Genomic DNA, 14,456 nt, shown 5'->3' with positions numbered 1-14,456 from the left:
AAACAAAGATATGAAAGCTATTTTTTGGTGACTCCGTGCGAGACAGAACAAGTGCAACTGGAATGTGTGCTTCATTTTAAGTTGATCTTTTTACGGCACCATACACACAGCCGTGTCGATCTGCAGAGGCCTTAACTTTCGAAAATATTTGACCACGGAGGATATGCGAACTGCAGGGATATTCCCCGCCCACAAAATGAAATTCAACGAGTCTCATCAATCGAACGACATATATTTTACGTAGCCAACGGTGCCGCGTTATCCGAACAGGATTTGAGAGAGGACTCAAATAACAGAGCGTATCTAATTTACAGTGTCCACGATAGTCACTTCACGACGATCGGACGGAATCCGGCGTAGCCTGCTCGGCCTGAGAAGGCCGAGCAGGTTACGAGCTCTGGTATTCCCTCGTTCTCACAGTGGAAGATAACACACAAAGGGTCAGCATCCTAAACCGGCAAATAAAGTAAAAACTTCCGTGAAAAGCCGGCGGACTCCGAATGCGGCGGACTCCGAAAGCTGACCGGGTTTACAAAGCTCAGGCGGGTGGCAGAAATTCCTGGCTGGTAGGGGTCGCTCGATTCGCAAAATTGTGGCGGCCATAGAGCTATTTTTGCAAAGGCTTATACGGTGGTCTTCTTTAGTGACGAAGAAAAATTCAGCACTAAGGCTTTCTCATCTAAGAGGTGGTTTGGCGCGTTGATGCCCGATTCAAACAGCTTTTGCGGAGGATGTTTTAGCGACTGTTTGGAATAGTTATCGTCTGTGCCAATGATTTTTACTTTGATATACATTCCTAGAACGTAGGTATATTATGCGCTACCTGAAAAATGGACGAGAAAAGAAAACCTACATGAAAGCTCCATATTTGCGGAAATTATCACTTGAGAATAAATGTCTAAATAATAACTTTTGTTTGTGTGTGTGAATGTTGTTTGGAATTGGGGAAGTTAGTCAGTCGCAATGGGCGTATAGTGTGTCCGGTGTGATTCGGAACTTTATTCAGTGCACCCCACTGCTAGCGTGGGGTCTTTAACGCGCTAGTGATACGTACACGACCGGACGCCGGTGCAATGCTCGTCGTGTTCCGAACGGGCGGAGGTGGGGACTGAGCCCAGGATCCCTGGAGTCTGCAGACCGAAGCTTTCGCTCCGCGTTTTCCGACATTGAAATGTCGAGCATATAGAGATATATAAAAAAATTTTAAACTTTTTTATTTCTTTTTAGAGCGCAGCTCTTAAGCACCCGTTTCCGTGTTTCGCGGCGTCGGCGTAACCGCGCTATATTTAGTGGGCAAATCGACGTCACGTGACCTCAACATCAATTCCATTCTCCACCGCGCGTCTTCAACAATCAGTTCGATTACCCGCTAAAGTTAGCGGGGAAATTCAGTTTCTCCGCTGAATTTAACGGGAATTGGTGTTGAGGTTAGGTGATGTCTTTTTCCCCTCTAAATTTAGCGGGGAAACTAAATTGGACGATGAGGGGACAGGAGGAGATAAAGAAGGAGGAGGAGAGGGGGAGAGGGTACGGAGGAGGAGGCAGGCATGCCCCTCTCCCCTTCTCCTCAAAAGCTGCTCTCTAATTTCACATTGCAGATATTGGTAAACGTCTTTCTTTTTTTCTTTCTTTTTTTTTTCCAAGGCGGCGATTGTTTTTTCCGAGGCTTCGCAGATGATTTCCCAGTGTTTTGTGAAGGGTAGTGGTGCTCCACAAAATTTAGCTGGAGAAAATTTCCCTCTAAATTTAGCGAGAAAAGTTCGAGTACATGGTAAGAAACAGTTGTTCTTATAATTTGTATCTTCTGATTGTGACGAGTGCTTTTTTTTTTTTCATAATTTTACAAAACAAATCTACGATCTAAACATCCCTTCCTACTACAAAAAGAAAAATCTATATGCACCCATACGACCCATATACCATACCATACGGAGGACGTAAACAAACAAGAAATCTGAAAATTAGGTAGTTTTATTCGCGGAATTCCCAATTTCACCCACTTCAAGACAATCTTCTTTACCTTATAGACATACTATTGACATAAAACGCGCAGACTATCGTCGGTGCTGCGCGCCAGCTCTATTTAAATAAAATATCGCTAATGGTAAGATTGCTAAAAACAAGTGCAAGGAAAGAATACTATTTATGTGCCATCTGAAAAGGCCTCTAGAGGACGATGGTCAAACATGAATTTTTTACAAGAACATTCTCCGTTGAGGAAGATTCATTTAATATATCGCTGTTTTATTTGGTATTATAAAACAGCAGTTGTGTGCATGTTTCTTTTTTTTTTAATAGGGATTTCATTAGTGCTAAGATTGATACCTTCGTAGTTTGCCCCCAATGTTTTCTTCGTCTTTTGTTTTGTTTTTTGCTGTGCTACTGTATGTTCCAAATGAGTGTATTTACGTTTTGTATGACTCAAATGGCGCGGAGAATGAGCGCACACGGTCAAGAACAGAGCGCTCGGTCACACCATTCCTGACCGCCGTCGAATAACCATCCACCCGCATAGGCTCCGTTAGTATTTTAGCTACATTTTAATAAACTACTAGAACACCAATTAGCATACTTTGTTTGTAGACCCGCGGACAACTTTTTATGGCTCTGTGTCTATGCAGTTGAAAGCTATGGGCACACGTGTGCATGCACATTTTGATAAACATCTTCAGGGTACCTTTAATCTGAAGTGCCGGATTTGCCATAAGCAAAGGATTCTTGTTTCGCAAAACTCGGGACTCCACGAACGCACTTCCAGCGTAAGCACCTGTCAAAGCTATTACGCATCAACCGAGAGAACAACGGAGAGCGAGACATACGAGGCACTTTACATTTGAAGCGCTTATTACCCAGCCCTTATTACTTTATCAAAAACACAGAAAAGAAGGATTTATAACAGTGTGATAATTTTCAACAGAAAGCTTGTCGACCACATCAACTGAAACCGCTACCTCTCAAAAAAATGAATTCCTTCATTCATTTATATATTCGTTCGTTCGTCCGTTCGTTCATTCGTTTCTTTGTTCCCTCATGTCCAGGTCCGCCTAGGATACCCGTCCTGAATTGCGTGTGATGGATGCACTCTCGGCCAACGAGTCGAGCGCCGACCTCTTGGACAACTTCGGTAATGGCTCCGGACTCTGGATTCCTGGAGGTGCCGAGGAAGACGAGGACGTCTTCCAGAGGTCTGATGTCCGGGTCGGTCTCATCTTCACCTACTCGCTCGTCTTCTGCTGCTGCTTCTTCGGTGAGCCAAATGGGATATGTCTCAGATTCCTGTGACGCGCACGACGTTTTTTGGCCTAATGAGTCGAAGGCCCTAAAGCCGCGGTTATCTTACTAATACATCAATCGTACAAAAAAAACGGTGTGCAGATACTGTGTCAGGCGTGTTTCTTCCTTGTGTGACAGTCCTGTCACGTGGGTCATGCAGAGACTGCCTGCTGACGTCATCAAATCATACAAATGTGTAAAGGAAACATGGTTCGAGCATGATTTGTCCGCAAGTAATCCTGTTATCACGCCTGCAGCGAATGCCCTGCCTCTTTCACGAAGTACGAGCAGAGGCACTGCGACTTTCGGTTGTCCCCTATTCACGCAAATCCGGCAGTGGCGACTATGCTCCTGTCTTGTCGCGGGATTTGATTAAACTCACCAAGTTTGCAACAATATTTTAGAGCGCAGCTCTTAGGGGCCCGTTCCCGGCTTGAGCGGCGACGGCGTCGGCGTCGGCGTCGGCGTCGGCGTAACCGCAACCCTCGTAACCCTCGTGAGGGTTACGAGGGTTACGAGGGTTCGGTTACGCCGACGCCGGAGGGTTACGAGGGTACTCGGCTGCCACCAGGGTAGCGCTCCCACGAGAAAAGACACATCCCGCGTGTTTCGTTTTAAGTTTTGTGAGCACAGTACAAAAATGTACGGCTGCAAAACAAGTCAGGATAAAAAAAAGAAAAGAAAATTTTATACTCCGTTTTACTTTAGGTCCGAACGCAGCCGACTCGATGAACCGCTCAAGCCAGTCAAGAAGCAACAAAAGTGCATCGTTATGGCGCTTATTGTTTTTTTGCGTCTCCTATCATAGAGTTATTACAATAAAAGCTTGAGCTTCAGGTGGCGCTAGTGTGCTGTTGCATTTTGAAGCAGACAGCAACCAGTCTAAATTTGACTTGCGGTAATGCCTTCCTATGGGCAAACGGAAATGCGTTTTCTCTTCGCGCTCGATTATAAGAGCAAATATTACGTAGAGTTGTGACAGAAGAAAAATGTTTGGAACGTTTTACAATTGAATGTACAAAACTATGTCTCAGAGCGTTTTTCTGTGGAACTCATGGCGTTGAACACTGCGCTGAAATAGCCCACTACACATGTATAATGCGTGTTGAGGTTGCAGACTGCTATTGTAGGGCATGTATTTACGCATATAGTCAATGCTATAAAGCACACAGAGTGAATCAGCTTGACAAAACCCTAAAAGGATGCTAATATGTGCGAATCAAACAATCAAAATGGACGACATGAAGGAAGCATAGAGTTATAGAACGAAAAACGCGTACTCGATTAGTAACAAACTGCGCATGAATAATATAAATAAAAAAAGTAGTGACCAAGCAGTAATTACAGCTTGAACAAACACTACGCATTTTTAATTGTTCTTTTTTGCTTGAATCGTTAGCTTGTATCGACATATCATTATGTACAGCAGGGACCTGGGCCTCAACTTTTTCTGACTTAAACATCGCTCACTAATAATTAAAAAAAACATTAACTAAATAAATGACTCTTTTATAATGTGAATAAAGCTACATAGTACCCGTTACGAGTAAATAGACTATGCTGATTTATGTTATTTCCTGTCGAAGAGAAAAATATCACGTACGTTTTCCCATAGGAATACGCAGGAAGACTGGAAAAGTAAACTGGTTGTTGTCTGTTTAAAGTTTGCAACCGGAAGTCCTGTAGACACTATAGCACCAGCTGAGCCTCTAGCGTTTATTCTGATAACTCCATGCTTCCTACCACCTACTGAACCAAGCACGCGCACAGTGAATGCGCCACAATCCTCCGTTTTTCCAAGCGTGTGATTGGTTTATCCGGAGATAGAAAACGAGTACCATGATTATGCACTTTTGGCACAGCTTGATCGGCTTCTTCTTTTCGTAGTGTTGGTTAAGGTCAGACTTGATGCGAAACGGAGTGTGTCCGTCTTAAAGGCCTACCGACGGAATCGTCTTCTGCCGGGCAGAAAACCAGTTCCCAGTTTCCTTCTCTCCATTCTCTCTCGGACTTCTCTCTCCTCCACTCCTCTCAGGAACAGGTCTCTGAGCTCACAAAATAGGGAGGTGGGTCTCCGTCTTTCCTAAATGGAAGGGAGGGACGGGCCTGATGATGATGATGATGATGATGCCTTCTTCGATTAACGAGCGCCGTCTGGGGAGCTGTCTGCGAACTACAAATGAAGGGCAGCCGAACATGCCTTCGCCCCTCAGAAGACATTGGCATCGTGCCATTGTATCGGTTTTCAGTGTTTTTTATACCTCATACTACCCATAATACCGACAATAAAAATACGAAGTGTCAAAATAGACGAAATACGCGCGAAGCTAGGTGCTGAGAGTGTTGGCCGTGAGGGACGGCGGGTGCCCTGCGAAAATGGCGACAGCGGGAGTGTACGCATGCGCTGAAGCATACTGGAAAAAGGTCCTTTGAGATAGATTATGCTCTTTTCTGGTTTTTGGTCGGAGAGAGAAAGAGGAAATACTAACGTGTATGTCATAGCAAGTGGCCAGACGGTCATCATCAGTTGGGGGAGGGGAGAACAGCTTATATTTTGCTGGTCGTCGTTTAAGGCGTGGCCATATGCTGTTCAGGTTCCTTTTTAATGCGGAAGCATTAACTGTCTCATTGAGTGACGCCGGTGAAACCGGCAACGAAATTCCCATTGTCTGGGCGTCGTCTGTAACAGCGAAACGGCACCTAAATTACTATTGGCTGCCAAAAATTTCTCGGGAGGTTCCCGTAAACAAGGTAAATTAATGGCTTTGAAAATAAAATTGTGTATATTTCGGTCTGGGTAAGAATCGAACCCGGCCCTCGGGGTGCGAGACGATCATGGTTCTTCGACGCCACGACTGCTCCACAGTTCCGGCTGACTAGAGCTGTGCCTATAGACATTTGCAAAAAGAGCTCTCTGGCCGCCGCCATTTTGCGAACCGAGCGACCCCTATCGGCCAGAAATTTTTCCCACCTGCCCGAGCTGTGGAAACCCGGTCAGTGTGACTCCCCTGGTGCATTGTGCATTCGGAGTCCGCCGGCTTTTCTTGGAAGTTTTTACTTTATTTGCCTGTTTAGAACGCTTACTTTTTTGTATTTTCTTCCACTGCGAGAACCAGAGAATATCAGGGCTCGTAGCCTGCTCGGCCTTCGCAGGAAACGGACGAAAAGAGCGAACGTCAAGCAGCCCGCGACGCGGGCAGTTCGGCGTTCTTGGAGGATTATTTTCGTTGAGATAATCTTCAAAAAGCCTTCCCGGCTTGTGTTCGTGAAAAATAGCCAATATGGTTAGGTCCGGGGTGTGGGGACAGAATAGACACGCTCGTTCATTTGCTTTGAATCTGTGCAAAAAAGCAGCTCTCTTCTACATGTGCCAAAACATGCCGGATTCCGTCTGATCGCTGTGAAGTGGCTATCGTCGACACTGTATATTGGATATGCTGTGTTATTTCAGACCTTTCTCAAATCCTGTTCGGATGAAGGGCCACCCACACTAGCGAGAAAACGCGCTCGGCGCGCCGATAAATCGGTTAAGCGGCAAGATAAAGGGCGTGTCTCTGCACGCGCTCGTGGCGCTGACTGTGCTTCGGCGACATTTTGTTACTTGCCGCGATCGGCGTGCCACGCGCGTTTTCTCGCCAGTGTGGGCGGCCCTTAACGCGGCACCGTGGGGTACGTACAATATATGTTGTTCTATTGATGAGACTCGTTTAATTTCATGTTGTGGGCGGGGAATACCCATGCAGTTCGGATTTCATGTGTGGTCAAATATTTTCGACGGTTAAGACCTTTGTTGACACGGATGAGTGTATGGTGCCGTAAACAGATCAACATAAAAAGAAACAAACATTCCAGTAGCACTTGTTCTGTCGCATACGGACTCATCGAAACAGCTTTCATTTCTTTGTTTTTGTTCCTAAAAATAGTACAATGCATTCTTAAAAACCCCGAGAAATTCTATTTGCCATAGAACACACAAGAAAAAATAGAACGTGGCAATTTAGCCTACACCAGCGTCCGGAAGTGCGCCTACGCAGGCTGCGACAGCGCACTGACGAGAAACTCCACAGCTCAGCGCAGTCGGGCAGCACTGACGTACCCTCTCAAAACCAGGGACGCGCGCTGTAAATCGCTTCGTTCGAGACTGCCGCTGGAAAGGTCTATACTCCGTGTCACTAGTTGTGTGCACTTCAGGCGAAGGCAACGCCAGCCGAGGGGAGAAAGAGAAAGCACTAGGAGGGTTGGGAACTACCGGGTACACCTCCTTTCCTCTGTAACGTTTCTAGTTCATCCTTTCTCGCCTCGCCCTCCTTGCCCTCCTCTCCAATCCCGCGTTCCTAGTACTTGACCTTTTTTTTTCGCCTGGCGTTGCCTTTGCCTGCACTGCACACAACTAGTGACACGGGGTATGCTACGTTCATCACGCGTTCGCATTTTCACACGTAACCAGTCTTATGTGTCTCTGCCGAATTTTCTCCCCCTTTGATGCCGATGACAACACCGCATCGCGTGTCTCCTTCCAGGCAACCTCCTGGTGGTGGTGGTGGTGGTGGTGCACCGGCGTATGCGCACCATCACCAACTTCTTCCTGACGAACCTGGCCGTGGCAGACCTCTGCGTGGGGCTGTTCTGCGTCTACCAGAACCTGTCCATCTACCTCATGGACGAGTGGCCCCTGGGAGACTTCCTTTGCCGGATGTATTTCTTCATCCAGGTGAGCCCCGGTGCGGGCGTGTTTACAGGGTGTCCCTGAAGTGCGTTCGCAGCGTCTTTCTTACCGAAAAAATGAAGTGCGCTACGCCGAATGCTCAGTCTCCGTCCAAATGTAGCGCTAGCTGTTTCAAAGGAATTTAGAAAGTTTCAAAGCTCACCGGATTCAAGTTATAAGCGATTTTCGTGAATTTCCATTTTCCAATGGGAGGATGGCGACCGACAAAACACTCGAATACGTGGAGATGAATGGGCATCAGCTCCCAGAAATGGGTACCAATTTCTTAGTGAAAGTCTAAAATAAAGTACGGACCTTTTGAATGAGATGGCGGTTACTAATGAAATTCGGTATCTGGTCCGGAATACTACCTCTACATTTGGGAGGGTACTGAGTGCTCGACGATGCGTTCTTTATTTTTGAAGTGAGGGAAAACATCAGAACCTTTTTCGGGCACTCGCTGTACACAGAGCAGAGATCCCGAAAGCGACATCCGTATTTGCGTATTTGCATCGAGCACCCAGACTTATAGAGAGCGTATTTTACTCGAGCGGTGATTTCGATTCCTACGGCTTTATATTTTGAACACCAGATGGTGCAAATGTTCAGCTCAATTGAGAATTAACAACGCTGACTGAATGCCTCCAGAGCTCAAGTTTGATGCTGAAGCTTGCGGTCACTCTTCTACAATTCAACAACTACCCCAGTGAAGAACAAAAAGGGACGGGCTATTAGTATTGCGTGCAACGAAAGACAACAGCGCTGCCTCCAGCAGTATGTATAGATGATACTACAGGTGGCCTTGTCGAGTGGCGCTTTTGTTATCAGCCCAAAGGCGCAAAAATTGGCGGGAGATCGTGCTTGCATGCTAGGTATGGCGGCACTGCCATGGTGAAGCTGCAAACACCTACACACGCGAGTTTGTGCTAAGGAACTAAACTCTGGCAGTCGTTTTATTGAAGCTCTCACACCTGCAGCTATTACGAAACACAACAAACTTCCCGTTTCTAAAAAAACAAAATTGACTGCATGTGTGGTCATTCTACGAAACACGTTTAAATGCGGTACCTTTTCTAGCGCGGGCGGCGCCCTTAGTTCGCGTGGTGCCCACATCAAGATGACTTTTAGTTTTTCAGTTCCTGGCGTGGGTGGTGCCTGGAACAGTGCTTTGTGCGGAAACAAATTACGTCACACCATTGTCTCGTCGTGACTCTGCGTGCGCTTCCCTTCAGCACAACCCGTATACGAAGCCTTCGCGCTGAATCTTCTTGGTAACAAAGAGAGGGGAACCGGGCTGTCCTGCCCTTTCTACCCCTCCTCGTTCCGTTCGCTTTTTCTACACCACCTGCTTCTGCTCCTCGCTTTCTTGCCCTTTCCACCCCCCTACACTCCACGCGCTTACTCAAATAACCTCTTTCTGCCCCTCCCGCCCGGCATGCTGGGTCCGTAGCTCAGTCAGCATCGCACTCAGCTTCCACGCCGAAGATCGGTGTTGGATCCCTGGCACCGGTGGCCGTTTATTTCGAGATCGTTTAACGGTTACGGACTGGCCGAACTTTTATTCGTCTGACCGTATGTCCAGAACACACCCGGGTCCAGACGCAGTCGACGCTACGAGCTGATAGAACCAATCACACAGCGTAAACGCGCTCCATCATGGTGTTTGTGGTGTCTCTGTACGTGTTCTGTAATTGCTGAAGTTGACTTGCGCGTTTGACTCTACTGGATTGGTTCCATTACTCAGTAGCGTCGGCTACTTGTTTCCGACTTACACAGTTCCGTAGGTTGGTAGGCCATATAAAGCTACCGCTTTAAGAAAATGCACGTCCATATTAAAGCAAGAAACGAAAACGTCCGGGTCAACAATTTGTTACCAAGCAAGGCACGACTTGCTTTTGCTGGTTCACACATTTCCGTTTGGGTGCGACAGAGGGCGTCGGGACCGATTACAACGACAGTACACGCTGGTACACTACCGCCATCTGTCGGACTTCCCTGGTAAAACGAGACTGAAGGTTTGTTCACTATTTACGATATCAAATCTACGCGTTTTCTTTAAGAAATTATCACTTATAACTTGTAACAATATCATAATTATTTCGAGCCACAGAAAAAGAAAAAAAAAAGTATGTTTACCAGTATAAGGAAATATACGGAGATTTGAACTGTTCCAGGGCTTTCCGATGGGTGTCACTAGTGTGGCTTTCGTCGTAAATAGTCGTTAGCGGTTGCAACGCATTGGATCACATTCAAGCACCGAACCGGAAAAAACTATAAACCAGTATTTTCCTCTTCTAGTAACGTAGCCCCGGCCTTGGCTTCTATGCCAAAGGCATGCACGTTACGCGTTACATGTAACGCGTTATTTGTACTTTATTACTTTTACCAGTAACGAAGTAACAGCCTAGTTACTTATTAAGATAACAAATGAGTAACGTATCATTGTTACTTTTTGGTGAATTAATGACTAACGGTAGTTCGTTACTTTTGGAGGGGTACGTCCACAATACGAGTACCCCACCTAGTTCTTACCCCAGCTCGCGCCTGTATTTTCACAACCGCAAAACACTAGGTATAAACCATAAAAATGTGCGCAAGGTACGTAAGTATTGTCACCGTTATACCCAGATACATATGTTAAAGAGCAAAAAAATATTAACGACGGCAGATATTTATTTATTTACTGAAATACCTTAAAGGTGCTTTTGGGAAGAACAGAATAACGACACGTTCACACTTACGACAAAATAACGCGTATACTTTCAAGCTGAAGTAACGCGTTCCTTCTGAGTCGCAGTAAGGAGTAGCATACTCGGCTATTTTTGAGCGAGTACCAAGCTTCCGTATGTAGTCACATTAGTTCAGTAACGTGTTCATGTCTGCTTTGTCACTCCCCGGGGCTCGTGTGCGCAGGCGCTGAGCTACACGGCCTCGGTGGGCATCCTGACAGTGATATGCGTGGAGCGCTACATCGCCATCGTGCACCCCATGTGGAGCAAGCACGTGATCACCATCCGCCGACTGCGCATCGTGGTGCTGTCCGTGTGGCTGGTCAGCGCCGGTTTCTGCAGCCCCCGGCTGGTCATGTGCGGCACCGCCGAGGTGCCCTCGCACTCGGACCCCAGCAGAACCGTGCACATCTGCATCATGCGCAGGTCACTTTCATAGTTCACATAGTTACAAGTTTATCCTTCATTGTTCATGGATCATAGCCCATACTTCATATAGTTAATAGTTCCTATGGTAAAATGTGCTGCGTGTACGTTTCGACAATGGGAAGTTAGTCAGCCACAACGAAAATCTGGTGTCACTGCTGCAGATAAGAAATTTCGATAGTACTGTACCACTGCTAGCTTGGGGTTTTTAACGTTCATCATGCAGTAGTGATAGAAGGTCACACGCCGGTACGATGCTTACTCAGATCTTACCGAGCAGGGCTGGGAAATGAACCCAGGATTCCTGGATTCTTGAGAGCGAGCTTTAGCTTCACGTGCTCCGAGCAACAGTGCTCTAACACACTCGTTCACCGATCGCTTTTAGTTCCTAGTTCATAGTTAATAGTTAATAGTTTGTATTCAGGCGAAGGACGAGAAGTACAGTTGTCAGGTTTTATGATGGAGTCTGTTTCAGTGTTTCTTACGCCTCTTGGCAATTGTTGTCTTGAACGAGGACGGTTTGTGGCCTTTTGATAATTAAATAATTTATGGACAAACAAAACATTCATTTTTTGTTTAGAAGCTGAAATTTCATGATGATGATGTGCATTAAAATAGTGGTTGCTGTCGACTCATGGTGCATCCTTGAACCAACATCTCAAGGAGGCTCATGGAGGCGTCAACTCAGTGCAAAGCAAAAACACTGAGAAAATCGGCAGAGACCCTTATCTCTGAAGCTATATAATGCATGGAGCGGTGTTTAAGCAGTGATCATTTTAACTTACTTAGAGAACATCGATCGTCATGTTACGTTATGGTTCCAAGTCATAATTTCACCTGAAACCGTGATTTCACGTGGCGTCACGAAACGCAGCGTGATCACCTGATGTGACGGGATGTGACCACGTGGAGTAAAGCGTAGGTACAAAACAGAATTTGCTTGCAACCGTCTAGAGAAATTTTTTGAATATCACGTGGGTAAAAACAGCCACTACTATTGAGAAACGTGTAAGGATAAAATCCCACATTATATTAAATAAGGGGGAAAATATGACTTGAATTCTTAGTGAAATCACGAGAGTACGGAACTAGCAGAGTCAGGCAGAAGTCACCAGAAAAACCTGCAGTGAAAACCTTATAACTGCGCGTTCCGCTAAGAGAGTTAGCTTCTTTAAGGCCCTGCTAAACGTGGACGGCTATTCTAAAGACTGGTTCACACACTTGCAACTGCCTATAACCGGAGAGGCTTAATAACCTGTTTCTGTTTTGTTTTTGTGACTGATTACGACCGGCTGCGCTGCTGCCCAGCTGGTCTTTAGTAGTCAGAAGAAGCTAAAAGCCGTTATGGCTGAGTCAGTTGTAGTCAAACGCAAGTCTGTGGACCAGTTTTAATGTTCCCGAGCTGTTGATACTTACATTTCAGTTTAATTTTCTTCTCTACTCACAATTTATTTTTAAAAAGTCCCATTGCGAGAATGTAAACGACAGCTTTTAATAGAGAACAGAGCGATACAATACTACTGCTGCACGTCACACTCAACTAAAAACCCAGTAGTCCGAGCACGCGAAGTAATAGCCTTCAGAAGCGGATGTTTACCAGTCCCATTTCCCTGCAGGTTTATGTACGACTCCCGGCTCTACGACGTGCTCAACTTCGTCGTCTGCTTCTTCATACCGCTCGCCATCATGGCGGTCATGTACTCCATCATCGGACTCCAGTTATGGCGGAGTAGCGTACCCACGGCCTACTCGCCGAGTCCACGGCGAGCAACCCTGGAACTCGTCCCGATCCCGCACGAAGGTGCACAAAGCCGCGAAAGCCTACTCCAAAGCCCCCGGGGATTCAAACGCATTCGCTGCACGCCCAAGAAGCCACCCTGCCCCAGCGTCGCCAACCAGATACAACAGCACTACCAGCAGCAGGCGGCTGCCACCGTGCTTCGAGCACGACGGAAAGTCGTCCGCCTGCTCGTGGCCGTTGTGTTGGGCTTCGCTGTGTGCAACCTGCCGTTCCACGCCCGCAAGTTCTACCAGTACTGGTCGTCCCGCTACGAAGGGGCCTCCAAGTCGGCCGTGAGCCTGACCATCCTGACGACTTTGATCCTTTACATGAACTCTTTCATCAATCCGATCTTGTACGCCTTCCTTTCGGACAACTTTCGGAGGAGCATGAAGGACGTGTTGATGTGTCGGTCCAGGAAGAAAATCCGTCGTCTCTCGTCTAACCGGTCCAACGGCAAAACGACGGCGTCGTCCGTGTTTCAGCATCAGGAGAACACGCTCGTTGCTCATCATCACACCAACGGCTTCGTCTGAACGACGTGGTCCTATTTCGCGTCTTTGTGTTGAAGGTGACGTTAAGGGATTTTGTGTTGGAGCTATTTTTTTTTGGTGTGGGTGCAGGGAAAGTCGATGCAGAGCTACCCGCCTTCCTGACTCATCAATGGACATCTGGTGACGTCACCGGAAAGTTTCCGACACCCTGGTACGTATTTTAAAGCGGCGTGCCGTTTTCGTATCAGATATATACTCACGAAGTGTTGAAAGAGATGCTGCTATGTCGGTGAAGTGCGAGAAGAAAAACGTCTCTATGGTCGGCCTTCCACAATTGCGGTCACTATGATGTCTGTATAATTAGTGAAAGCTCGCTGAATCCGGTCTTCTAGTAACTAGCACCGACGTTCTTATGGACAATGCCGCAATCCGATTGGCTGCGGAGTCATAAAGACGTTCGGAACTCGCCACGCACCAAGTTACGTAAGATTCAGTAACTATAGTAGGATCAATTCTGCTTTCATGAACGGAAATAAGAGTAATGTCACATTGTCAATTTTAAAAATGCAAAAACTGAAATCTCTCGTGTTTTTTTGTTTCTTTTTTAGAGCGTTTAGCCGCTCCTTTCCGGGTTGAGCGGCGTCGCCGTTGGCGTAACCGCGGGCGTTGCATTATGAAACGTTTCCCCGCTAAATTTAGTGGGAAAACTGAATAGGTGTTGGGGTCACGTGACGTCAATTTCCCCGCTAAATTTATCGGGCAAACGTAACCCGCTGAATTTGGTGGGAAAATGTTGACTAAATTTTGCCTTAAATTTAGCAAAAATTTCCTGCTAAATGGGAAGGGAGGAGGGGCAGAGGAGTAGGGGAGGGTACGGAGGGAAGGGTATGCCCCTACTCCCCTCAGTACCCTCTCTTACTCCTCCTCTAGAGCTGCGCTCTAATTTCGCATTACGGAGAATTGTAAACGTCTTTCATTTTTTTTTTACACGCCATCGAACTTGTTTGCAACTAATAATCCTTGTAGGGACGTTACTGGTAGAAAGCAGA

The 14,456-nt window shown here is 46.6% G+C and overlaps 1 protein-coding gene across 1 annotated transcript; it reads left to right on the top strand.

Annotated features, from left to right (window-relative positions):
* Positions 1–3,038: 3,038 nt before the first annotated feature.
* On the top strand, positions 3,039–13,616 carry LOC115329774 (trissin receptor). The gene is made up of 4 exons (XM_029991442.4): positions 3,039–3,247; positions 7,794–7,984; positions 10,892–11,133; positions 12,750–13,616. The coding sequence occupies exons 1-4, from the start codon at positions 3,073–3,075 to the stop codon at positions 13,447–13,449; spliced, it is 1,308 nt and encodes a 435-aa protein (XP_029847302.2). The 5' UTR covers positions 3,039–3,072; the 3' UTR covers positions 13,450–13,616.
* Positions 13,617–14,456: the final 840 nt, after the last annotated feature.

The sequence above is a fragment of the Ixodes scapularis genome, unplaced genomic scaffold, assembly GCF_016920785.2.
Source record: "Ixodes scapularis isolate PalLabHiFi unplaced genomic scaffold, ASM1692078v2 PGA_scaffold8__174_contigs__length_109621045, whole genome shotgun sequence".
NCBI lineage: Eukaryota > Metazoa > Arthropoda > Arachnida > Ixodida > Ixodidae > Ixodes > Ixodes scapularis.
This window is presented reverse-complemented; position numbering and strand designations above follow the sequence as displayed.

Bases quoted from the DNA above. Each gene is read 5' to 3' on its own strand.
- LOC115329774 (XM_029991442.4), top strand. From the start codon at position 3,073: ATGGATGCACTCTCGGCCAACGAGTCGAGCGCCGACCTCTTGGACAAC. The intron at 3,248-7,793 runs GTGAGCCAAATG...GTCTCCTTCCAG, and splicing joins CTTCTGCTGCTGCTTCTTCG to GCAACCTCCTGGTGGTGGTG. The intron at 7,985-10,891 runs GTGAGCCCCGGT...TCGTGTGCGCAG, and splicing joins GGATGTATTTCTTCATCCAG to GCGCTGAGCTACACGGCCTC.